This window comes from Arachis hypogaea, chromosome 17 (assembly GCF_003086295.3).
Source record: "Arachis hypogaea cultivar Tifrunner chromosome 17, arahy.Tifrunner.gnm2.J5K5, whole genome shotgun sequence".
Classification (NCBI taxonomy): Eukaryota; Viridiplantae; Streptophyta; class Magnoliopsida; order Fabales; family Fabaceae; genus Arachis; species Arachis hypogaea.
Genome location: NC_092052.1, coordinates 4019893 through 4047769, shown reverse-complemented (window position 1 = coordinate 4047769; position 27877 = coordinate 4019893). Strand labels below are relative to the sequence as shown.

At 29.5% G+C, this 27877-nt stretch overlaps 1 protein-coding gene and 2 long non-coding RNA genes across 4 annotated transcripts; 1 reads left to right on the top strand and 2 right to left on the bottom strand.

The window, feature by feature from the left end:
* Window positions 1–94: 94 nt before the first annotated feature.
* LOC112765921 (agamous-like MADS-box protein MADS1) lies at window positions 95–6250 on the bottom strand. Of its 2 annotated transcripts, XM_025811790.3 has the most exons (9): window positions 6080–6250; window positions 5660–5916; window positions 3118–3199; window positions 2713–2774; window positions 2492–2591; window positions 2051–2092; window positions 1607–1648; window positions 1333–1526; window positions 95–373 (listed from the first exon to the last, which is right to left on the bottom strand). In XM_025811790.3, the coding sequence occupies exons 2-9, from the start codon at window positions 5893–5895 to the stop codon at window positions 370–372; spliced, it is 762 nt and encodes a 253-aa protein (XP_025667575.1). In that variant the 5' UTR covers window positions 5896–5916; window positions 6080–6250; the 3' UTR covers window positions 95–369. The 2 variants fall into 2 exon arrangements, with proteins under 2 accessions (XP_025667575.1, XP_025667576.1); XM_025811791.3 differs by lacking the exon at window positions 95–373 and having other exon boundaries at window positions 1329–1526; window positions 6080–6247.
* An 8137-nt stretch (window positions 6251–14387) lies between these two features.
* Window positions 14388–16759, top strand: LOC140181087 (uncharacterized). The gene is made up of 4 exons (XR_011875743.1): window positions 14388–14460; window positions 14662–14716; window positions 14805–14933; window positions 16446–16759. It is a non-coding gene; the product is annotated as an uncharacterized lncRNA (long non-coding RNA).
* A 5360-nt stretch (window positions 16760–22119) lies between these two features.
* LOC140181086 (uncharacterized) lies at window positions 22120–22795 on the bottom strand. Its single transcript, XR_011875742.1, has 2 exons — window positions 22447–22795; window positions 22120–22341 (listed from the first exon to the last, which is right to left on the bottom strand). It is a non-coding gene; the product is annotated as an uncharacterized lncRNA (long non-coding RNA).
* Window positions 22796–27877: the final 5082 nt, after the last annotated feature.

Genomic DNA, 27877 nt, shown 5'->3' with positions numbered 1-27877 from the left:
AACTTTTACTCTTCCAAGTTCACACATTAATAAACAAGCATGTTAGTAATACTAGTGGCAAACAAACAAATAACAAAATAATACGAGATAGGGATGAAAATAAAGACAAGCTTTTATATTGAAGATACATAAACATTGTATTAAGTATATAGGTGCGGAATGCTTGTTGTTTTTCCGAGAAGAAATTAAAATTTGATAGTAGTAATTAAAGGGAAATTCTAAAGTGGCACTCATTCAGGAAGCTTTGGATATATGTATGGAGTATGGAGTATCCATTATAGGCACCAACTTGCAATTATTTAGATAGATGATAGATAAAATGAAAACCATATAGCATAATTTCCAGAGGCTTTAGTTTCCAGCATATTATCAGCTGCATCCAAAGGTGAAAACAAACAAATCATGAGAAACATATCAAATTATAAAAGGGCTCCCAAAACCCACTAATTACTGCATACAAGAATTTAATTTAATTTGAATGTATGTCACGAAAATTATTTAATTTTAAAATTTTAAATCGATAAAAAAAATGAGAGAAATAAATAGTTATATGTTGTCTCATAAGGTTTCATAGGTAGGAACACTTTTTAATTTGAGTGTGATTGTGATAAATTTTTTTTATTATTTGTTTTATGCTAAAAAAATCTTATTTGGAATAACAAAAATGATTAAATTTTAAATTTTTTTGTTATAAAAATTTTGATATCATGTCATAAAATTATGTATTTCAAGAGTTTAAAAGTTTAAACTAATAGAATAAAACACATAAATCATTATATAAAAATATTATTTGTATACTAAATTTAGCCATAAAAATAAATCACTATGTATTTATGTATAAATATATGTATTATTTAATTTATTTTTAATATATATTTTATATTTTAACATATATTTTATACTAACAGTAATTTTATTAACTAATTTTAGTATATACCTAATATGATTATTGATAATTATATATTTAATAATGTACACCATTTATTAACTAATTTTATTAGATATCTGAATTTCTATTATCAAAAAAATTCGATACTTATTAGTTTTTTTAATAAAAAAATTTTAGTGTAAGACAAATAAAAAAAATTTACACAATTTATCAAAATCCAAAAAAAAAAAAAAACTTTACATAAAAAATGTTCTAGATATATAATCGTAAATCATTTATATACTTCTTTCAGCCTAAGACTAGTGAAATTATAATTAGCAGAACTTAATTATTATCTTGTTTATGTTTATGTTTGGCATGAATAAAAATTTGATTCAACTAAGAATTAAGTAGGTAGCTAGATAAAGATATGAATAATTTAAGTAGTAATTGAATGTGCTTACACAAGCTGGAGTGCAGTGTGATCTTGGCGTGAATATTGATGATTATTGGAATCTAAGAGATTTATTGGGAAGAAATTCCTGTCATATGTTTGTGACGCTATGGTGGACTGATCTTCACACATGTTCCCATGCATCAAATTTTGCTGTTCTTGTTCCTGTTGTTGTTGCTGCTGTGCTCTCTCATGTTCAGCTATCTGCATATATACATAGTATTAATTAATTCATTAATTAATTTCATGTATGCATAGAAGAATGAAAAGTGAAACAAACAGACCTTAGCTCGCAGATAATTGTTATGGTTTTGCAGCTCAATTTCCTGCACATGTTATAAAAGGGGTATTAATTTAATTAACTAGATAAGTATAAACTATATATTATATTATGTACACACAAAAAATCAATCATTAAATTAATCTTTCATAAAATATATCACATTAATAGATTTATATACAAGAGTTTATTTTTTTTATAGATTCATCTTTATTTTTAATTTCAATTATAGTAGTAAATAATACTAATAGCTTTGTATGTTAACTAAACCAATTTTTAGGAGGGTTACGTTGTGTTAGTTAGTTAGTCCGCATAATATAGTAAATATAAAATTTAATTACTAAGATAATGGGAAATGCCAAGTAATTATTAAGCTTTAGGGAAAAACAATGAATTAATAATTATAATAAGATCTTTATTAGGGAATGGTATTATTGATGAGAAGTACCCTCTTTTGCATGAACTCCACATCAGCAAACAATGTTTCATGCTGCAAGCAAGAATTTGAATGCGTACGTCAGACCATATATCAGAAACAAATCTACAACTTGGATTTGGAACAAGGACAATAATGTTAAAATAATCCGCAAATTAAATCACATGTAATAATTCAAATTAAAGTATTTATTAATTTTTTTTTTGCTCTCCATAGTATTTTTAATTTGATACATCAAAAACTAATTTGTTATAAATTTAAACTCTATTTAAAGATTTGATACTGACGAATGAATTATTGCATATATAAAATAAAATTTAAGACTATTCGATAAATTCAAATTAATTGTACTTATTAATTATTAGCAAGTTCTTTAACAAAACAGATATTATGTATTAGAATGGCCTAAATTAATTGTGATCATTAGTTATTAATTATATATAATATCTATACCTTTCTAGATCGAACTCTGCTTAAACCTTTCTCCAATCTACTCTCAAGGTTCTTTAGTTCCTTGAGGCTCAGAGAGCTAAGAGCTTCACCAAGGATGTGCCTGCAAATCAAAACAAATTAAACATCATTAATTATTAATTAATAATATGGATGCATACATACATTAATATATAGAATTGAAATAGTTAGTTTTCATAAAAGAACAAAGAAATAAAACTCACCTATTTAGATTTTGAATATCACGAATCTGTCTTCTTAATTTGGATGATTCTTGCTGATAAAACTAATGATATTTATAAACAATGTTAAGTATATATGACAAAATAAAGTCCTAGGAATATAAAATATAGATCACTAACTGAAAGAAATAGTGATTAAAAAAAAGATGGACTTTTATATATATTTCAAAACTAATAATAATGTGCATTTTTTTTATATCATGTGTTCAAATTTTTTTCAGTTTTTTTTTTTAATTATATTATTTATCTTAAATTACAAAACTTTAAATCTAAATCCTAAATTATGAAGTTAAAAGAAAATTTAGCTAATATTAATTAACTAAAACTTAATTTTCTATAGTCCCATATATATAACATCATTATAGGATAATTAATAATATAATTTACCTGTGTATTAGCTTCAGATACAGATTCTGTGTTTGAGGAAGCAGCACTTGCTTTCTTATACCTTTCGATAGTTCCTCTAACACTGCAAATAATTATACAATCATAAAAAATTAAATCAATATTAGTTATTATCAGAGATCAATTAGTAATAATAATAAACAATATAATATTGAACTTTAAAAGAGCTGAAATTATAATTGAAGCCAACAAAGTTGATAATGAACATTATTATTTTTTATTAATTAATAATTATATATAGCATCTAGCAGGTAGCATAACTAAGATGACGACAAGTAGGAAGATTCTAATGCTACTACAACTTATTATGACTCAACCTTAATATTCTCGAGATTCTGATTGGTTGTCCCTGCCACGCTGGAACATAAGATTCGACAATGCCATTGACTTAAGTACGTATATATATTTAATATACTTATTAGTAGTTATTAGTAAAACTAGTAAGTACTTCCATTCAAATCCTGCAAGTCTAATATAATACTGTTTTTACTTTTTTTTTGTACTTGGCATACTATAAAAATATAATTAATTAATATGATGATGACATATGTTATATTAAATAATTTAATTAGATTTATTAAATTATTTAATATTTTTTAATTATATAAAGAAGGTATTTTATCTGAATAATCACCTAAGCTAGTGTTTATACATGTACCCTTTTACTATTCACACAATCTCTATATTTGAAGAGTTTAAAAAGAAAAAAAATTGTATATATAAGTAAAAGGATAATGCTAGGTAAACAAAAAAAAACAGCAGCCAGAACTTGTCTTATTCAGTATTATTAATTGTCGTAATAATTAATAAATGTTAAATAAGACAAGTTATGACCGTTTTTAGCTGATTTTCTTTAGTTACCAAACATTTTCGTAGGTAAAAATTATATATATAGGGTTTAAAGAAAGACCTTTATAAACAAAAACTTAAAAAAAAAAAAACTAATTGGAAAAAAGTACAACACTATACTAAATAAATTTAAGGGTATTTCACTAAATAAGTATTATAAATATATAACACTGTAATCACACTCTATTTATAGGAAAAAAATTTGATTAAACTCTCTCTTTCGCTTTCAATATTCTGCTCTCATGTTGTATGTATTTTTCCTTCTAAAGAATCAGTGTCAGTAGCACTCAGAAGAGAGAAAGAAGTAAAAAGAAGTGCATGCTATCTCAATAAACACATAATAAATCATTTTAAAAATTAATTTCCTATTACCCTTCTTGTTTACCCTCTCTAAATATTTTTACTCTCAACACAAATTGGTGAAACAAGTGTAAGAGTAATAACTTATTATAAGTGTGTGACTTTTTTTTTTTTTTTTTAAATTGATTCTGTCTTGTTGAAACGTCCAAAACTACATAATTGAGAGTAGGTAAAAAATTGACGTCAGGAATATGAGGAAGCTTTATTATATTTCCAGAAAAATGAAAGCAATCAAGAGAGAGAAGTGATTTGCTTTTATCCATTCTTATATCATGGTTTTGCTTTTAGCTCTTTCTTATTAATTAATGTTTCAATTTAATAATAATTAATAATCCGTATTCTTTTGTTTTAAATGAATTAGTTTGGATAATGTTTTTCAAAACTCTTTATTCACCTGAAATTTCTTATGTGGAGACAGTGAGGTATGGGCATTGATAATTGCCCATAAACCCTAACCGCAACCATGATGATTCATTCCTCCACTATATGCAAGGACAAAAATTCAAGAAAGTGATGAGGAATGAAATGAAATTTCCATAACCCTAAAGTCACAACTTATTTATTGGTTATGAATTAATGCTGCAAGAGAAGAAAAAAAAATCAGTAACCATATTTGAGCATGAAACCCTAATATGAATATCTGATTTGGTTTCACTAATTCTAAATTTTCATTAATTACCAACACTAAAGAACCCTAAATGTTGCTCCTTTCACAGGTAGTTGGGTCCAGTTAGGTCAAGTTAGTTGAATATTAGTACAAAATTTGGTGATTTAGTCGGAATAAAAGAAAATCCCCATTTTTGTCTTGTGCGGAAAAGTGAAAAGTGAAACCCTAACTCTAAATTGCGGATCTGACATGCAAACACTAATTAATTAATTAAAGCATATAGAGAGAAGGAAGAGTGAAGAAGATCAGAAGAAGAAGAAGAAGAAGTGCATTATTTACAGATTTGTACTGGAAAAAGAAAACCTTTTTGAACTTTGGTATCTGACATGTGTAGAGAGAGAGAAAGAGAGAAGAGAATGTTGCACAAGAGAAGCTAAAATTCCAGAACTGAAAAAATCTGTGTGTACCCTAATTATTTGTGAATAGATCTGATTCTTCTTACTTCATCATCATCATCTTTTATCATAAATCAACTACTTCAAGTGTGTGTGTTGCACCTTCTATATACATTCATTATTTCATTATTTTCTTTTCAGTTATTAATTACATAGATTTGCAACTTATTTTCAAGAAAAAGAAAAACTACACAAGAAGAAGAGAAAAGAGAATATTTTTTTTTAATTAGAAAACAATTTAATTTGAATGAACCTGTTGTTGGCGTACTCGTAGAGGCGGCCGCGGCTGGAGAAGACGACGAGGGCCACCTCGGCGTCACAGAGGACGGAGAGCTCATAAGCTTTCTTGAGCAAGCCGTTGCGGCGCTTACAGAACGTGACTTGGCGGTTGGTAGTGTTTTCAATCCTCTTGATCTCAATCTTGCCTCTCCCCATCTTCTTCTGATGTTGTGAGGATCCTTCTTCCGGTGCTTGATTTGGAAGTTCCATGGTCCCTTGATTCTGCTGAGACTATAAAAAAAAATTAAGGTATTAGTTATTTATTTATTAATTAATCATTTCACTATTAGCAAAAAAAAAAAAACCAAACAAGGAAAAAAATACTGTCCATTAGCATAGAATAGAAAATTATGATGAAATTAAACAAGTGATGAATAAAAGGAAGAATGAAAACCTTTGGGAATGAAAACCCTATTTCAAGTTGTTTGGGATAACACAAAACTCAGGTGAAAGTTTTGCAGAATATGGAAGTTGAGTTGGATTATAGCTAGGAAAATAGACCTTCCAACCATTAGCCAATTACTTTCACTTGTGTTTTTGAGAGAGAAATTAAGAGAGAGAGAGAGAAGGGTGAATGAGGAAGCTAGCTAATAAGGTTGATATTGAAGTATGAAAGCGAAACAAAACACAGAAACTTCTCCGATTTAATTTGTTGTGTTCGCGAGTCGGATATATTTTGGATACGTCATCGATACTTGTTTGGTATGCATTTTTCTGTATCTAATCCTGTTTTAATAAAAAATAAAAAATTTTTTACTGGATACGTTTAGACACGTCTAAATATTATCACGTGTCAACGTGTCTAATTTTATTCTTAACATGTATTTTTTAGATGAGTTTAGAAATAATATATATTATTAATTATTAAAACAAAAAATATTTTAAATATTTTATATAATTAAAAAAATATTAAAAATAATTAAAAATTAATTTATATTTTAATATCACTAAAATATTAAAATATTATTATAATTTATCTAAAAATAATTTATATTTTTTATGTATATTGTGTTCTCGTGTCTCGTATCATATCGTGTTCATATCCATCTCAGCATTATAGACTAATAATAATAGCCGATCATTTCTTCATGTATGTATGTATAGGAAAAAGTTGATTGAGACAATAATAATGAAAGGATAGTTCTTCTTCTTTTTGAAAGTGACTTTGATGTTTTGATTAGTAGTATCTAGTGTGGGGTTTTGGTGTGAGAATTGAAGGACTTATATGTATACATAAATGAATATAAGAAAGAAGAACTTGGGAAAGGATTAAAATTTGTAAAAGTAGCCTTAGAAGGAGAGATTGAGAGGGACATAATATAGGTAGAAAGAATTTTTTGGAGTTTTATTATACAAATTACAAACTTTAATTTTGTTTTTCTCTATAATGCTAAGTTTTTTTTCTCTTTCTTCTACCACTTCATCCTCTCTTTCTAAAGCAGCTCATAGTTATATTTAAAAAAAATACTATTTAAATTTTTATTTAAAAATAAAAATAAAAGATTAATTTTTAAATAGTCAATATTAACTACTTTAGAATTTAGCGTTTATAATTTAGAGAATAAGATTAAGAATTTATAATTTAGTAAAATATATAAAATAATATTTAAAAATGAACTAATATTAGTAAAAAAAATATTGATTATATAATATTATAATCTTTATTTAATTTTACTATGAAATTTTACTAGGTTTGGAGAATAAAATATATATTTTATATAAAAATGTTTAAAGATCAGAAAATTTTATTATTTTTTATCAATATTTTTAATCATTAGTTTAATATCTTTTGTTTAATATAATATATTTTTAAATATTATTAATTAACTTCAGATAAAAAATAATAAATTTTATTGATCTTCTAATATTTATAGCCTTATATAGCAGTAGTTGTATTGTCAAGTGTAAACTCTTGTCTTTAGTTATAGTTTGAAGTTGAGTTTATTATACAGTTCATTGCAGTTTTGATATGTAGCTCCATTGTGGTCAAATTACATGAATTAGTATTATTTTACAACAAAATTCCAAAATTGTATGTGGCACCAATATATATAGGTTAAAACGTTGTCATAAACAACAAAATCTTGAATATCCTCATCAACTGGGTCATTGCCAAAATTTTTAATCAGAAATAACAATGAAAATTTATTATTGCCTAATAACATCTTTATGCAAATTTTTAAATATAGATTATATATGAAAACCTAAAGTCAAAATTATTGTTGTGGTGAAACCAATCATATATAAGCTACACTAGTCATATTAAGAACGAAAATTGATTGTTGTAACTTCTATTTGTTTTGGGAATATTAATCTTTTGAGCTCAAGTAAAAAATTATTTTTTTTTCAGTTAATATTAATTAATTGTTTAAATTATTTTTATTTTAAAATTTAAATTTTAAATCATAATTCTAAACCTCAAGACTTAAACAAATAAGATTAAAAAATAATTTTACAATAAAAAATTAGTTAATATTAACTACTTAAAATTTAATTTTCTAATTGTTTCTAATTTTATTTACCGTGTGTCTTCAAAAGATAAAGGAAGAAAGAAATAAAAAATAATGATTAAAGAAAAAAGGGGAAAGAATGAGAGAGACACTCAGACACAAAGGAAGTGGCAGGTGAGTAGGGATCTATAGGTACACTTATCTTTTAGAAAAAATTTTAAGTGTATCTGAAATACCGTTATTTCAGTAATTTTAACAGTTTAATTTCAATTAATATATATTATATATATTTTTTATAATTTAACCTCAACTTTAAAGAGATGTGGAGATGTATGTTACTATTATATATATTTACATAGAATTAAAACAAATTTAGGAACCATTTTTTTTTCAATTAGTAGTATTCAATTAATTTTTTCTTTCTTTCTTTTCTCTTTCTTTCATTTCTATTCCTTCTATTAGCTGAGAATAAACTATTTTTGAGCTTTTTATTGATTATTTCTGATAAAAAGGTTGGTTATCTAATTAGATACACAAGTATTAGAATATAAACATGCCTGTTATCAACCCAAAGAGAAAAGTTGAAGCGCTAGTAGAATTTATTTTTAGTTATTAATTTAATTTTTTTATTTTAGTCATTTAATAATATATTTTTAATTTATATTTTTAAATATTGATAATTAACTAGTTAACATAATATATTATGCTGGTATTTTATTATTCCTTTTAACCTAAATTTAAGTAACTTAAAATTAGACTTAATTTTGTTCTTATTTTAAGCATATTGTTGTGTTAATAGAGTTTCGCGAATCAGAAAACCTAACTACTTAATTATTATTGGAATAAAGAAAAAAGTATATTTTTTTGTTTTTTACGATATTTTTCAGTTCGACATAACAATGATTAATTTATTGTCGATTTAAATTTTATCTAATAATTTATTGTTTGCTAATGAATTGTTACATATATAATATAAAATTCAAGCTTTTAAACGAGTGAGCTAACTATTCGATTAAACTAAATTAGTTAAAAAGAAAGTATACTTATTTCAACCAAAATGATCATATATATTAATTTTAATTTATTATAATCAAATTTAATTATGACGGTACTAGCTAGATGTTATACTTGATTAATATTTGTCAAGTATGGGCTTCAATTCCGATGTGATGTCTTCATCATAAAATTCAACTTTTTCAATGGTTAGAGTTAACTTGTCTTTTGCAGTAATGGGAAAGTGATGAGTCAGATATTTCCAGTTTGCAATATTACTATTTGTTTCCTTTTCCGTACTTAATTGATTTCCATTACTTTGGTTAATCTTTAAATTAATTAATTTAATTACCATTATAAAGCAGTGTTTGACATATAATAAAGGGTGTTGAAATTTTGGGACCACAATGAATGGGTGGTGTGACCCCATAACTCGATCCCTATGGATCCGAATATCGATATTTGCATAAAAATAGAAGGTTGATTCAATAATCAGCATAAGCAAATAATATAAGTTGCGGGAAAAAATGGTTTATTGCTCTGACAAATTAAATCAACTAGCTAGTGTGACTTGCAAACTTTTTCAACACAAATTTAATTTATCTTGATAGATCTTGTCATCCATTTATTAGGATGCTCTTAAATTCAATAATGGAATGACTCAAAGGCATCAACAAGTTTAATTAGGGTTTAAGACTAAGTGTTAAATTTAACTCTTAATTAAATTATTACTTTATGGTATATAGTAGTTGAACTTTTCTCTTTATTTTTTGGAAAAGAATCTTATAACAACATTTTTCATGCTGAATAATTCTTCTCCTTAATTATCATCATTACTATCGTAATAGATTACTTCTCTTCCTCCACCACTATCAATATTTAATTATTTTGTTGGTCTCTATAATTTTGTAAAATTTTTAATTAGATTTTTATATTTTTTTATCTTTTAATTGGGTCCTTATACCAATTTTTTTTTTTAATTTATCACTGAAAGATGAAAATTTTGTAATAAAATTTACCAATTATACTAGATGTATATTAAAATTAGTTATCAAAATAAGTTAACAGTATAAAAATATACATTAAAATACAAAATATATATTAAAAATAAATATAATTAAACTATATATGTATTTATACTTAAATATATAATAACTATAATTTTTATAACTAATTTTAATGTATAAATAATATTTTTTAAAATTCATATACTTCCCTCTATCTCAATAAATGGGTTGACAAACAAAAAATTTGGCAACCGTTGGTATCCAAAATAATAAAGAGATACATGTTTGTGTGATTTAATTAGCCTTTGCCCTGAATCCCTAGTTAACCATATTGGAAGGAGACAAGTTACTATATAAGATGTATGTATAAAAAATCTACACCACTTGTCTATTCATTTACAAGGATTAAGTCAAAATTCTCTCTCTCTCTCTCTCTTTCTCTCTCTCTAAAATTGATAATCATCATATTGATAGAAATTAACATATTTATTAATCTGCTTTTTGATTCACTAAAATAAAAGTAATAATAATAAATACATGAATAATTAATATAATAAATATTTCCCACTATAATTAGTAGATTTTAAATTTGAATTCTAAAAATGATTAAATATTGTTTTATGAATATATATTATAAAAAAGTTGTAGGGAAAAAAATTGTGCACATTATCATTATATATATATAGTATGTATAAATAATAATAATAAAGTCTTGTCCCATTAGGTGAACTCGGTATATATAATATATATATATTTACATTTAAATTAAAGGGGTAATTATAGGTCCAAACGGACAAAGAATATTGTCAATTTGTCTTTGCTTATATAACGGAATTTAATTATCTATGTTTACTAAAGCAAGAGTTGATGAATGATATATCGTACTACTGACTCAGTTCTATAAATTTTTTTTAATAAAGATGAAAACTCTTATACGTCTTGTCAATGTTTGTCTTAAAGCAAGAGTTGATGACTCATGATATGATAGTTGTAAGTTCTACATCAAATGATTCATTGTATTCTTCTATCATAAAAAATTAGCTTAAAGATGTGGACCAGAATGATGGATATATATATTAATTATTGCGAGAATAATATATAATTGATTGAACAAGGACAACAATTCGTTAGGATTTAAATATTTAGGATATTAAAATTTCAATCCAGCAACATGTATACTCCTTATAATAAATACTGTTTTAATATTTTTTTAATAATTATACACATATTTTTATTTTATTAATTAAAAAATAACTTAAATACACAATTAATTTTTATATGGATGTGAAGAATATTTGGCGCATGAATAATATTTTCTTAAATCTTTTATGCAAATTTTTTGTGTTAACCTTTTTAAGTTATCTTTGAATTAGCTTGTTAGTTTAACTCCGCCTATATTATATTTACGGTACATATCCGGTTTTAAATTTGGATAAAGGAGGAAGGTTATGTTAGGTCTTCGATAGTTAACATAGAAATTTAGTCGAATCTTCATGACATAGATCAAAGATGTTATTGCACTAAATACATGGTTAGTGGATAAAGGTCGGAGCGACAGAAGGTTGAGATTTGGGACATGGAACATAGGTACTCTAACAGAAAAATTCATGGTGTTAGTGGATACTATGACAAGGAGGAAGATTAACATCATGTACCTATAAGAAACAAAATAGGTCGACGCGAAATCTAGGGAGTTGGATACCTCTGAGTTCAAACTTTGGTATACAGAAAAGGTGAAGAATAGGAATGGGATAAGTATTATCGTGGATAAGCAGCAGAAGAAGGACGTAGTGGATGTCAAGAAGGTGGGTGATCGGATAATCTCTATCAAACTTGTGATGGAAGGAGGCATTTTTCACATGATTAGCGCTTATGCATCGCATAAGTGAGTTCAGACGAGCAACACAAGATAAGGTTTTGGGAGGATCTAGAGAGTTTGGTCCAAGACATACCTTCGGGAAATAAGATTTCTTAGGAGGAGATTTAAATGGCCATGTTGGAAGAGAAGTGCCTGGATATGGAAGCTAAGTATTCATGGAAGCCATGGTTTCGGGGTGGTTAATACCGAAGGTAAAACTATATATTTTGGACTTTTTCTCAATATTTGACCTTCTCATTGCAAATATATATATTTTAAAAAGAGAGACGAACATCTTATAACCAATAGGAGTGGTATGACAAGCTCTCAAATCGACTTTTTCTTGTTGAGGAGAGTCGACTGAAAATTTTGCATTAATTGTAAAACTATTACGGGAGAGATTTTAACAACACAACATAGGATGCTCGTCATAGATTTTCGTGTTGAGTAAAATTTGAGGAAAAGACATCAAACGAAAAACCCAAGGATGAGGTGGTGATAGATGAAAGGTGAGGAACAAAAAAATTCCTAAGATGGGTAGGAAAAGAGGCAAAGAGGGAAGGGGATGGAAGCGCGGAGGAGATTTGAACGGAGATGACAGAAATTATTAGAAGAACAGTAAAAGAAAGTTTTTGTGAATCTAGAGGGATAGGATCAAGAGACAAGAAGTTCTGGTGGTGGAATGCGAGTGTACAATAAAAGATAAAGGCAAAAAGAGAGTGATTTAAAGAGTGGTCTTTGTGCCGCAATACAGATAATTAGAAAAAATATAAGGCGGTTAAGAAAGAGACAAGAGTGGCTGTAATAAGTAAAGCAAGAATAAGAGCATATGAGGGTCTCTACCAGTCTTTAGACATGAAGGAAGGAGAAAAAGATATATATAAAATTGCAAAGATCCGTGAAAAAAGAACGAGAGATTTGGATCATGTTAAGTGCATAAAGGACGATAAAGACGGAGAGATTTTGGCTCAAGATGAGAAGATTAATGAAAGGTGGAAGAGTTACTTATACGAGTTATTTAATGAAGGACAGAAGACTCTTTCGAGCCTTGGTCGGGTTATGCACGAGGGAAGAAGATCAAAACTTCGACTACTATCGAAGGATTCGAGACTTTGAGGTAAAACATGTAAGACTCAGAACTTTTGGAAAAATCTTATTACGAGCTAACTTCAATTTACTTATTCATTAAAGACTTTATTTTCAAAAATTATTTTATTAAGAGTAAATAAGTCAAGTTTTGATAATTAAATAAAAAAATTTACTTAATTTTATAATTATTGAATAATTTTTCATATTTAAATTATAAATCTTAATAGTTTTAAAAGAATAAGAATTTTATATGATTTAGTTTAAATAATTGAGATTTTAGGATTTAATACTTTAATTTTATAAACAAAAAAAAATATATTATCTCTAATTTTAAATAAGAATATTTGATTAAAAGCTAATTAGCAAATTGACAATTAAATAATATTTTAAAAATAATTTTAAGGAATGATTAAATTAGATTTTAAATTAATACTCTATGTCCCAATTTTATTAAAATTATCAAAATCCTAATTTTATCCTAACTCTAGCTGCCATTTCCCCTTTCCCTTATTCCTCAACACACACATAAAACAAACCCAACATTCAGCATACTTCAAAAAAGAAAAACCAGAAAAAGAAAGGGAACAGAGAAAAGGGAAGAGTGAGAGAGAACAGGAAGAAGGGTGACCTGAGGAGGAGGGCTTGTTCGCAGCGCCACCGTTTAGCCCGTTCCGTCGCCGCCAAGCTACCATCGACGCTGTTGCTTAGAGAAGAGAACGATACGATGCGCGCGCGCGCGAGAGAGAGAGAGAGAGAGAGAGAGAGAGAGAGAGAGAGAGAGAGAGAGAGAGAGAGAGAGAGAGAGAGAGAGAGAGAGAGAGAGAGAGAGAGAGAGAGAGAGTTCATGTCGCCGCTATCGAAGAACCCATTGCCACCGAACATGCAACCACAACCAGGAGAGGAAGCCGTCGCTGTGCCGTCGGGCTCCATCGTCGCCGCCGGAAGAGCAGAACCGAGAGAGAGAGAGAGAGAGAGAGAGAGAGAGAGAGATGCGGGTGAGAAAGGGAGGGTCGCACCCAGCCGTCATGGCCACCGTTCACGCCTCCAGCTGCGTCATCGTCGTTCGTGCTCACTGTAAACCCCGGTTAAATTAGTAGATAATTAGTTAATAAATTAGTTTTTAATAAGGAGGATTAGAAATGTGAATATTATGTTAAATTAGGATAGAGCTCATCGAAACGAGAATTTTGACACCAATTTCAAAGAAAACGGTCCAAAATTGGATCGAACGGGCCGAATTGGTTGAACCGGGCCCGAACCAGGCTGTCGGTCCAACCGGACCCACACTTTAAATGAGCCCGAAAGCCCCTTCTTCTTCATTTCACCAGCTGCAGCGTGAAAAGCCCCAGGGAGAAGAAAACACTCCCGAACCCTTACGGTAACCTTCCAACCCCCGTAACTTCTCCGTCCGAGCTCCGATTGCCGCACCGTTTGCGGCCACGCGTCCACCGCGTCGAGCTCTACATTTCTACCGGAACAATTTCACTGATAACTTGTTTAATCACTCTCAGCCCTCTTTTCCCCCAATTTTCAAATTTTTAATGGGAAGGTTGAATTTCTTTGATTTTTGATGTTTTAGGATCCAATTAGCTTGAGAAAAACATTCACTCTTACTTATGTGAAGCTTGGGTAAGGTGAGGATACGATAATTTTATTTTAATTTCATTAAATTTGAGCTTTGAGTATTAAATTGGGTATATATGTGTTATGAATGTGTATTAGGTTGAAAATAAATAATTGGAGCTTGAAATTGTGAATACTAGAACTTGGAGGAAGCGGATTAGTTGAGGTTTTGAGGGCTGTGTTCTTTTAGGAAACTTTTCTTGGAATAATACTTGGGAATCGGCTAAGGTATGGTTTAGGTTTCTTGCATTTAATATATAATGTTCTGTGAAAACTTAGGCTAGATGACCATAGGATAAGTTGGAATGCAGGTGTATGTTTAATACTTAGTAATTTGTCGATGAATATAATTGGTTGAAGTTTATTGGATAATTAGTTATTAATTTTGGATGGTGAATGTTGTTATGTTAATTTGGAGAGAATTATAGTTGAATGTTATTGTTGATGAACATGGTTGGTTTGGTGCTTGTTGATTAATTAATGATTCGGTGAATTATTGATTTGTGGTATAATTATTGTGGAGGTTGTTGTGATAATGAGGTATTTTGTGTTAAAAGCCTAGGATTTGTGAACTATGATTCTTAGTTGAATTTTGGTTGTTGGATTTGAATATTGTATGAGTTTAATTGTTGATCTGAGGTAGATTTTTGTGTGGATATTGTTATGATAATAAGGAAGGGTATGTTGAATTGAAAAGAATGCAGGTTTGGACCCGAACAGGGTGGCAAAGTCCGAGTTTTAGAGGAGATGCTGCCGAAATTTTATAAAAATTAGAGATTAGAGATTTTGTTTATATGATTATTTAAAAAGATTTAGATTCAAAGGTTATATGGTTTGATTTAGAGTTATTAAGAAAATGAGTATGTTTTAAGTTTTATTCATTTAGAAAAGAATGAATTATGTTTTGAATTGGAACTATTGATAGACGGAGTGGGAGGTGTGATAATGAAGGATAAGGATTGAATATGATTGACGTATAATGATGAATGAGATGCGATTGAGAATGATGTCGATGTTGATGAATTATAATTGAATTATTTATATGGCTTATGAATTTGAATTATCTGAGATACGAGGTTCCCTGGATTAAGTGCCGTGGCTTGCCACCACGTGTACCAGGTAGAAAACTCGATACTCTGTTGACCCTACGACGTAAGTGTGACCGGACACTATATAAATTCCCGGGAATGTTACCCCCATTGAGCAATATTGATTATTTGAGATAAAGCTATGCATAGACTCAAGGGGATGCACGTCGGGGGACAGTCTAAGTACAATTCAGACTTGTCGGGTTGGCTGGATAACCGACAGATGAGCCTCATCAGCCATAGGACAGGCATGCATCATCTGCATATTACTTGAATTACTTGCTTGTACATTAATTGGGTGTGCCTATATGTTCTTGCCATGTTAAATGTGTATTTGTTACCTGCAGTAATTGTAACCTTCCTGTGCTTGCTTTTATCTGTTTATTTGTCTGTGAAAATGCATGATGGAATTGGAGGTATGGAGGAATGGCAGTATGGGACTTAGATTTTAAGGTTAAGTTAAGTTAGGTTTAAATGTTCTTAGAAAACCACCTTTTATGGCTTCTGTTTAATACTTTAAGCTCTATAATCTGAGTGTCGGTGTTCTAGGATTGTCTCTGGCATTCCGAGGACCTTATATATTATGTGTGTGGCACCTTTACCATACTGAGAACCTCCGGTTCTCATTCCATACTATGTTGTTGTTTTTCAGATGCAGGTCGAGAGGCATCTCGTTAGGCGTCTGGACTCTTAAAGCGGAGTGGTTACTGGGATATTTTGTTATGCTATGATGTATATATATGTACTTAGCTTTCTCTCCGCATGACTTATTCTTTTTGATCCTCTTAGAGGTTATGGAGAGGCAGGATTGTGTATATGTACTTTTGGGTTTTGGATATGTATGTATATATGTGTAAATATTCTCCGGCCAGTCTTGACTTCGCAGGCTGAGTTAGGAGCTTGTTATTTTGTATCTTTGGTATTCTACTCCTACTTCTGTTATCTTATGTTTGATAGTTATGGTTTTCTTAGCACATAAGTTAACTCGTTCCTTGGGCGTTGCGCCTTTATTGTGCGATTTTTATTTCCCCCTTTTCTTCAAGGCTCCTAACATATTATAATTCTTCTACTATTATATGTACTCATTTTATTTTAGAGGTCGTAATACCATACCATCTTCGTTTTACGACTTAAGCGTAAAGTTTAGTGTGGTAGGGTGTTACACTCACCGTTGGAGAAGTCGTCACCGAAGAAGTAGAAGGTGATGGAAAGAAGGAAGGTGCTCTGTTCTTTGGTCCTTCTCTGAGTTCAGTAATTCGCTCGTATTCTGGAACCCTTACCGTTGTTATTTTGTTATAAGTTATTGAGTTTTACGCGTTGTTAATATCTCAAGATTGAGTCTCGGTTCTTGCATGCTATGTTTGATGAGCTGTTGTTGCTGCGTGGATGGTCGGATTTGACGCCGCAGCTGCGAAATCTGAATTTTACGGGTTTTGTCGCGTAGTTAAATTGCGATCGAGATAGAAATTTTCTTAAAATTTATTTTATATTACAGAATTGTTATAAATAGATATTGATATCAAAAATATATTTCTATGATTATGTGAGTCTTACGGATGTGGTTGTGTATTGGATTGAATTATGCATTGCTTGAGTAGTGTGTGGTAACTGATAAAAAATGAATTTGAAAAGTTGATTTGATTGATTATCATGAAAAGTGGTTTTCTTGGTTTTGGAGTAAATTTGATATTAAAAATGAATCAGCATTGGAATTTATTTTGTTGATTTATCAGAAATGATATTTGAGAGTTGAAAATGGTTTGAAATAATGGAATTTGTCTGATTTTGGAAATGATTTTAAAAGAGTTTGAGAAATGGTTTGGTTGGGACCCTTGAAGGGTGGTAAAGTCTAAATTTTAGAGGGGATGCTACCGAAATTTTTATAAAAATTAGAGGTTTCGTTTGAAAAGGATTACGTTTTGAGTTTGATTTATTTGAAAAAGAATGCACTATGTTTTGAGTTTGAATTATTTATGAACGAAATGGGAGATGTGATGAGGATGAGTGTGATAATGAGGAATGATGATGATTAAATTTGAATGACGATGAAGTTTGATTTTAAAATATGATTTTTGAATGAATTGAATGATATTGAGAATGATTTGAAAATAAAATTGAATTTGATTGTGATATGTTACCGGGTAAGATGCAGTGGTGTTATCCACTTGCTTCAGATAAGAGTTCGAAACTCCAAGTAAGATGCAAGAGTTGAGTTCTGTTGCCGCTTGCTCCGTGTTTAGAACTATAACACCACCTGGATAAGAGGCAGGGTGAAGTTGTTCCCTGCTCCGGGTACGCGGGTAAGATGCAAGGGTTGCGGCTTGGTCCCATTTGCTCCGTGTTCGGTGTTCTATCCAGGGTTAGCTATCGAACATGTCGGGTTTGGCTTTATAATTGACAGATGAGATTTATCGGCCATAGGACAAACATGCATCATATGCATTTGCATGCTTTGCTTGGGTTTGAATTTATTTTGGTTTGCCTAATTGCTTAACTGTTATTAACTGCTATCTATACCTGTATTTTTCTTGTCTATTTTTCCTGTGTTTGTTCTGGTATGGTACTTTTGAGATTGGATATTGGTGCTAAATTGATGATAGTGTTGATTGATTATGTGATTGATTTTCTAATTGAGGTTTAGTTAAGTATAAAAAAATCAAGCTGGTTCAGCATAGACTTAATGAATCTATACTTGAAACAGGTTGGTCATTCATACAGTCTAAGAAACTTTTAAGATTTTTACTATAAGGAAAGAAAGGTTTTTTATTATGGATAATTAACTGGTTTCCTTTAAAAAGGATTTGGATTTTGGGATTTTTGGATGTTAAACCGTTGGTTTTCAAAAGATTCATAAGACAACGATGATCACCGAGCTTGAAAATAGTTTTCTTATTAAATATCTTCTTGAAAAAATTCTGAAAATTCGTAGTGAGACCATGTGGTTAGGTTCTCACTCCCCTACAGCTTTACCTTTTCAGGAATCGGACGAAGGAGCTTACGAAAAGTTTTATTACGTTTTGTTTATACAATGTTGTTATTTTAGTTAGATACTTTTTCTTCCCTTGCCTTTGTTATTATAGTATTGTAAGAGGAATAGGAGTTATATGTTTTATATGTATATATAAGCTACTTATGTAATAAGTTATGCATATATGTATATGCTTATTTGTTTTCAATTAAAAAGTATTTCCGTAGCTGGTGATTCGGCCTGTTTTCCTCTCGACGATGAAGCTTATCCCCCATCGTCTCATGGGTCGACCTTGACATGAGCATGAAAAGGATAATCTGTTTTTTTTTTAAAGATTGAGAAATAGAACCATCTGATTTGGTTCATTCTCAATAGCCATGAGATGATCATCTTAGGGTGATCCTTTTGTCGACGGATGCTCCTATTATACTTATAGTCTCAGAAGGATGAGAACCAACTATGTATGTAAACTAGAAATTCCATTTCTGTATCGCTCATAATATATATTAATTCGCGATATGGTTTCGAGTTAAAGGCTCATATTTTACTATTAAATATATGAAGTCGTCGTAATACTTCTTGCTATCAGAGTGGCGCAGCCGGAAGTGTGACATTTTGATAGTGAGGGTGTTATAAAAGAGACTCTAAAGCGGATGAAAAATGGTAGGGTAGTAGGACCCGATAATATTCAGATTGAAGTTTAGAAGAGCCTTGGAGAGAAAGGCATCAATCAGTTAAACAAACTTTTTAATGAGATTTTAAGGTTAGAGAAGATGTCAGATAAGTGGAAAAAGAGCACCTTGGTACCTATAAGAATAAGGGGGATATATAGAATTGTGGAAACTATAGAGGGATCAAACTCATGAGTCATACCATGAAGTTATGGAAAAGGGTGATAGAATGGAGGTTGAGATAAGAGACACAAGTAACAGAGAACCAATTTAATTTTATGCCAGACAAATCCACCATTGAAGCTTACCTGTCAAGAAGAATTATGGAGAGGTATCGTAGTAATAAAAGGGATCTACATATGGTGTTTATTGATTTGGAAAAAGTGTACGGGTGTCAAAGGAGGTCTTATGGAAAGTTTTGGAAAGAAAGAGAGTAAGGATCGCATATATTCGTGCAATTAAAGACATGTATGATGGGGTTACAATTAGTGTGAAGACTCAAGGTGGTGTGACAAAAATTTTCTATTGGTATAAGATTACACCAGAGATCATCCTTAAGTCCATATCTTTTCACATTAGTCTTGGAAGTACTCACAGAGCATATCCAAGAGTCTGTGCCATGGTGCATACTTTTTGCCGATGATATTATCCTTATAGGAGAGTCAAGGAAAGACCTGAATAAGAAGTTAGATTTATGAAGAGAAGCTCTAGAAGTGTATGGTCTATGCATAAGTCGTAGCAAGAAGGAATATATGGAATGTAAGTTCGGCTGTCGAAGGAAAAATCATAATATAGAGGTACAGATTGGAGAAAACATCCTAAGTTAAAAGTTTGAAGTATCTTGGGTGCATCATGCAGGATAATAGAGAGATTGAACAGGATGTAAACCATAGGATCCAAGCAGTTGGTCAAAATGGCAGAGTGCATCTGGTTTTATATGTGACAAAAAGTGTCTTTAAAATTTAAAGGTAAATTTTATCGCACTACTATCAGACCGGCTATGCTTTATGGTACAAAGTGTAGGCCGGCCAAAGAGGAGCACGGACATAAATTAAGTATGACAGAGATGAAGATGTTGAGAGAGATGAGTGGTCATACTCGATTGGATAGAATAAGGAACGAAGATGAGAGAGAGAGAGAGAGAGAGAGAGAGAGAGAGAGAGAGAGAGAGAGAGAGAGAGAGAGAGAGAGAGAGAGAGAGAGAGAGAGAGAATAGCATCTATTGTGGAAAAGATGGTAGAATCGCATCTTAGGTAGTTTGGACCTGTGAGAAGAAGATCAACAAAGCACTCAGTCAGGAGGGTAGATAAGATGAAAGATAGACAATGAGTGAAAGATAGAAAAAGACCTAAACCATCCATAAGGTGGTCAAACGAGATCTACATACAAATAATCTTTCTATAAACATGGTATATAATAGAGCTAAATATAATATCGTTTGATTCATGTAATCATTCCTAATTGATGGAACAAGGCTTTGTTGTTGTTGTAATTAAGCTAGCTTATTAGTTTATCATTGTAATCCTTTCAATTTTTTTGACATAGCAACGGCTTCTTTTAAGATTTTGAATAGAGTTTAACTTTGAGGATGTTTATTAATAGTGATGTCTTTATATTATAGTATTATCATAGATTATCTAATCTAAACTATTTTTTTTAATTAATTAGTGAGTTCAAATAAATATTAATTATTTTCATTAATATAATAATATATAAATAAATATTTACACCAATATAACAATCATACATAAAAATTAAATCCTTTTTAATATTAATTTATTCTCATCGATCTCATGAATAATACTGCTAGATTAGTTATATTATCATTGTACCCAATTTTTATTGATAGACAATGATATACTTTTAGATTCAATAATGTAAAAACCCAAGGTTAGCTAGCCAGGACCACAAATTCAATAAGATAATTAATTTGCCTTTATATAGGATCTTTCATATTTAATGTATCAATATCTATTTTACAATTTTAAAATTTTGGTATGATTTTTATTCTAATCATGCTACAGGAACATTAAAAATTAGTCACCAATCGATTATTATTATAAATAAGTTTAATTATTTGTTTATTATGATAAATTTAATTATTTTGATAATTTATTATTTAATTAAAAAATATATAGATTAATATATATAAGGAATAAGTATTGTTTTGGTTCCTAACGTTTAGGGTCGAAATCAAATTCGTCCCAAACATTATTTTGGATTTAAAATCGTCCCAACGTTTCAAAACGATATTAAAATTGTCCTTTTTAATAAAAAAATTTTTTTAAATAACAAAAATGTCCCTTTTTCACCAGTTCACTTCTTCTTCTTCCATCATTAACAAAATTCAAAACTAGAAATCCTTCTTCTTCCTTCTTCTTTCATTAATAAATTTTAAAATTACAAATCCTTAAATACAATTAAGAACAACAACAACAACAATTACAAATTCATAGAAAATTAGGGATTATGATAAATATCAAATTCTTCAAATCCAACAACAACAACCACAGATTCAGAATAAAAAAAACAAAAAGAATAAAAAAAAAACAGCATCAAGCAATTCAGATCTTTTTCTTCTTCTTCAAATTCTTCAAATCCAACAACAATAATCACAGATTCAGAATTAAAAAAAAAAACCAAAAAGAATGAAAAAAGTAACAGCATCAAGCAATTCAAAAACAACATTAGAACAAAACAAAAGCAAAAATTATTCTTTAAATCCAACAAGAACAACAATATATTCAGATTAAAAAAAATAGAAAATTAAAAAGGTAACAGTAATCCAGAAACAAGAACATAACAAAAATAAGAACAAAGATTAGAGAAGGTGGTTGCATGCAGTAGCATCAGCGACGAAAGGAGAGAAGCAGCTCAGCATCAACCTCCTTCAGCCTCGACGGAAACCACTGCAAAGTTTGTGATGAATTTGAAAATTAGGTTTTGTAATGAATTTGAAAATTAGGGATTCTGATAAATAAGAACAGGAATTAGGAACTTGAATCTTAACTTACCTATGATGGCAGTGACGGTGGAGTTGCTTGGTGGTGGTGGTAGTAAATCTGGATAGCGGATATTAGGGAGGGAAGAGAAAGGGAGGCGTGGCGGTGATGCTGGAAACGCGACCACCACCACCACCACCACCTCCCCGACGACGAGGAGAAACAAGAGGCGAGGGCGAGGTCTAGGTGCGTGAGGCAACGCAAGGTGAGGGGAAAGTCGAGGCGCGGCGAGGCGAGGCGAGGTCGAGGAGGAGGGCGTCGGCGACGGGGAGACTTTTTTTCTCTCCTCTCTCTGAGTCTCTACTCGCTTCTCTCTCTTCTCTGAAGAATGAGACTGAGAAGAAATGAAGAACGAAGAAGCAAGATTGCTTCTCTCTCTGTCTTGTGATATAAGGGTAAAATCGTCAAACGTTGGGGACGATTTTAAATCCAAAATAATGTTTAGGACGAATTTGATTCCAACCCTAAACGTTAGGGACCAAAACAATACTTATCCGTATATATAATAATTAATTTAGTAGTTGAGTTTTAGTATACATGTATTATTTTTTCTAACACTTAAATTGAACAAATTCATATATGATTAAGTTACATGAATTGTCAATTTTCATTTCCAAATATTCCTAAGAAATGCATTTCATACTCGAAGGTACATGGATGTTTCTCTCCTCCGATCCTACCATTTTTGTTGAACCATAAATGCAGAATTTGGCAATGTTATCTGTTCTGAAACAAGTTTAATTAATGCTATCATTAAGGCTATAAAATACTACTTCAAACCCTATGTGACCTACCATCAAAAATGGAAATTTAAGTCCTTCAAGTTTCTTTCTTGTGTAGGACCACATTCTTCAAATATGGAAAATGGTTTAACTTGACAATAACCCATTGCTAAGTGCAATTATTCCTTCATACCTACCTGTAATCATGGTGTTCATACTTTGGGTGTATACAATCATAATCTTCTCCTAAGACAATTTTATTTTTCCTTGATCGCAGGTACATGATCAATTATTATATGCAACATATATAACAGTACATAAACTAGGTAAAAAAAACCCAGTAATTAGTTATGGATCTAATTTAAAGGTGCATGGTAACTATTATGATAAGAACTAAAACTTTCACTTTGGTACAATTACAACTTAAATTACTTTATTTAAAGAAAATTTCTTTCATACTCTTATAAAGTATATATATTTAGTATCTATTTTCTAAAGTTTTATAACCACTAATTTTAATTTATATATAAGTTATGTTTAATTATATTAAAAGAATCCAATAGTCATAAATATCTAAAAAAGACATGTACTAATTATATATACCCTAAAATATGTAAGTATTGCTATAGATTTAATTAAACGAATTTAATTTTAATGTATTGATAATATAAAAAATTTATTGTCATCTAATTATATTTATGTATTTATTAGTATTTTTAAATAATAAATTTGAAAAGATACAATAATATACAAAATTTTCACCCAATAATGGAATCATTCCTTCAATGCATGGCTTTAATTAATTATTAATTAGTGAACACGTTAGATTAGTTAATCATAGGATAAAGTAGTGATTAACAAGTGTAGGGCCCTTTTCTATGCTAAAGACATGAATGCCAACTTTCATTCTCAGTCTTTCACGAGCTGAGCTGAGTTAACTCATTGCACTGCAAAACCCTTTAATAGTTTTACTTTTACACAAAATTAAATAAAATACAAGGTCGGTTGATTTTAATAAAAAATTATTGCTCAACGTAAAATATTTCACGCTACTCATAGAATTTGAAAAGAGCTACATTAAAAATACAATTTCATTATAAAATACATTAAAAATGACATATAAATTAAGTTATTAACTAATAATAAAACTATTAAAATTCATTTTATTTTCAGGGTTACACTCATTGTGACATTTTTTTTCCATCATTAAGTATTTTTTTTATTCTTCTTTTTTATTTTAGCAACATATAGCAAATCACATGACAATATTTGAAGATCAGATTGAATATGCTTCCATTATAAAACAAGCTATTACCATATTTATAATTATTAACGAGCCTCTATCTTTATCATTGTCTCTAAAGGATTTAGCATATGAACATGTCTTGTCTTGTGATATGGTTTGGGGAGGAATTTAATGCTAACTTAATTAATTTAAAATGAAAATCAAGGAAGCTATGCTATATTAGAGGCCTTGATTTAGGTCTTTTGAACATGAAATTATGTTAAAATTCAAAGCAGTAGTCATAATATTACTTTTTATAAAAAATTTACCTAAACTGATAAGAAAAATATATGAATGGTTATATAACATACTTTTTTAAACAATAATTTTTTAGTGAATTCTATCGTACGATCGTACTCTTTCTAAAATAAAGGGTAAATTACCCGTTGTAATATATACAGTGATTATTGATAATTATCTTTTTATCAGAATTTCAAGATTCACGTTATCTTCTCTTTTCTTTTTAATTGACGCTATGTTTCTCTTGATACTTGATAACAATGTTATTTTCATCATCTCCACTAAATACATTTCTTCTTCTCCAATTTTAAAATTATGATTCCTTTCAAATCGAATCACCATTTCCAATCAATTAAGTTAGGATTTTGAACTTATTCTTACGTTTTTAATCTCCAATTTCAACGAGCACAATTATCAATTTTTTAGCTCTCTTCTTTCTAAGATTTTTTTTTGTATTAGAAGATATTATGTTCGGAGAGAAGCAAAAGGATATGGGTTTGTACGACAGATATGAATTTGCACCTTAAATAAAATTCTTGTAGATAATTAATGGCATGAATAATAAAATAATTAATTAATATTTGAGGCGAATGTGAATATTAAAATACTTATTTTATTTTGTTTTATTATTATCTGAATAATAATTTAATATTTTTTGTGTCAATATAATAGTTTAATATGCTCCCACCAATACATTAGTTTTTTTTTTAAATTAGGAAAGATGTGTATTTAGTGAAGATGATAAAAATAGCACTGTTATTAAATTTTTAAGAGAAATATGAAGAAAAGAGAAGATATGAAAGGATAATTTATCAATAATTACTATATATGTCACAAGGAGTAATTTACCTTTTATTTTAGAGAGGGTAGGATAGAGTTCATCTAATTTTTTTTGGGTTTGCGTAAATTATTTGCAATAAAAATTGAATTTTAGACAAAAAGATGCACAAAAATAATTATATTTTTAATAAAATAAAATAAAATTATCGTCTAATTAAGTAATCTTATTAAACTCAAGTATATAAGAGTGCTAAATTAAGAGGAAATCTATATAGTTTTTAATAAATAGAAAAAGAAAGAAACTAAAAGAATATTGCATGTGGTGAAGAAGGTTTCACACATCACATAGTTGTTGAAGAAGGTGAACATGATAGTGATGGTAATTGAAATTATCATGAGGAAGGAAATAAAGAAAGTTTTATAGATTATTAGTGGGGAAAATTGCAGCATACAAAACAAGCGAGTAGGCCCTAATAATTAATGAATAATGACTAGTCAAAAAGATGACGTCATGATGATTTCTTAGGTATGTTTGAATGAATTTAGTTTCTCAACATACAAAAACTATATTAAAAGGGATGAGAGAATTAAATTCATTCACTAAACATCACTCAATAGTAGGTAGTTGAAATCCTATTGTAGGAAAGATAAAATTCCGACTCTAAGAGATTGAAGAGCATGCATTTATGGATGTGGGATTAAAAAGGCATGGTCATGGCTAGGGATCTCAACGGGGTAGGATGGGATGAGGCGAGAGATGTTTTATTGTTTTCCATCTTTGTTTTTAGATTTATTTTCTGTCTTTGCTTTTATTTTCTGTCGTAAGAGAATATTGCTTCTCATCTTTATTTTTCATAGGGTTTCATTTTCAACATGGACCCCATTTTCTATCTATTTAATAATTCTAACTAATTATTAATTTTTATATGAATAAAGCTGCAAGTATCTATCCTATACAAAAACAGCAAGATTTTATACAAAAAATCTAAATGATAAGATGGTAACTTCTTTCGAAATAAAGTAGTGAGGGAACGTAACGGCGAGCCAAAAGATAGAGTAGTGGATGGAGTGGGAGACGCGACAATAGAGAAGAAAATAGACACGACGGCATAGTTACGGAAAGGAACGCCACAAATAGAGAGTACGTCGCGGTGAGGTGATGGCACGGTGAGGTGTGACGATGCAGTGAGAAAGGAGAGTGGCAAAGGGATGACTGTAAAAAGGTTGGATGGAGTATGAAGTATAAAGTATGGACATCGTTAAGGATCTCTAAATTGAAGAAGGGTTAACAAATGAGGATTAGAAGTTTTAGATTTATATATATATTGGGTTTCAGAGATTAGCAGAAATAGAACGGAAATCCCTGTTCAAGTTCCTGCGCCTATTTCAAGAAAATTTTGTCTCCCATTCTCATTCCTGCAAAAAAATTCTCTACAATTGGATCTCCATTTGGAGCAGTCCAGAGAATTTTGCCATCCATAGTCATGGCTTCACACTAATGATAGAGTATGGAAATTCTTTTGTACAACTTACTAGGACAAATGGCATTTAATTTATAAGTAATGGTTTAATTTGGGGTATAGTCTCCTTTGCTAGATGCTTATTAAAAATTTATATTTAAAAAAATTGAAGTTTTACCATTGTAATAGATTAATAGTTATAATTTTTTATCACTATTTTGAGGATTAATTACAACAATTTAATTAAAAATAAATGGAAGAGGATAAAATTTAGTCTAAAGTAGTTCAATTTTTATATTTTTTATTTATTGATTATTGCAGAAATAATTATAAATAGATAATTTTATCTATAATAAACATATAATTATTATAGATGTTATATATACGGAATTATAAATGTAACTTGTGATATTTAAAAGGATATTATTATTATTATTATTATTATTATTATTATTATTATTATTATTATTATAGGCCAGTTGCTGAATTCCATGGTTCATAATATATGGTAATAATAATGGCTTTATTTATTTATTTTAAAAAATTTGCTAAAGATGTTGATATAGTAGGAAATAATGGATGTGGATGGAAAGCAACATTTGATTAATTGTTTCCAGCAGGGTTTAGAATTATTCCAATTGGATAAATGTGGCAACAAATTAAAAAGACAAGTTATTGAGCTGTAATTAATTGTTTGGCAACTAAAGAGAATATACAATAGAGGAGTTTTAGATGGACATGCTAGCTCTATGGATCAACACCTTTAATAATTATTAGAAATTGTTGCCATTTTCTAGCAAAATCCCAAAACCTGATGACTATGACATAACATTGACATGAGGAACACAGACACCTTTGAAATTAACCTTAATTATAACCTAAGTGATGGTTTTACCAGCATGTTTGAATTAATTACTTTGAATGTAAATGGGTAAAGAAAGTAAAAAAGCTTAATT

Coding starts and splice junctions, on each gene's coding strand:
- LOC112765921 (XM_025811790.3), bottom strand. CDS start 5,895: ATGGAACTTCCAAATCAAGCACCGGAAGAAGGATCCTCACAACATCAG. Junction 3,200..5,659: donor TACGAGTACGCCAACAACAG/GTTCATTCAAAT, acceptor AATTATTTGCAG/TGTTAGAGGAACTATCGAAA. Junction 1,527..1,606: donor ACAATTATCTGCGAGCTAAG/GTCTGTTTGTTT, acceptor GTATATATGCAG/ATAGCTGAACATGAGAGAGC.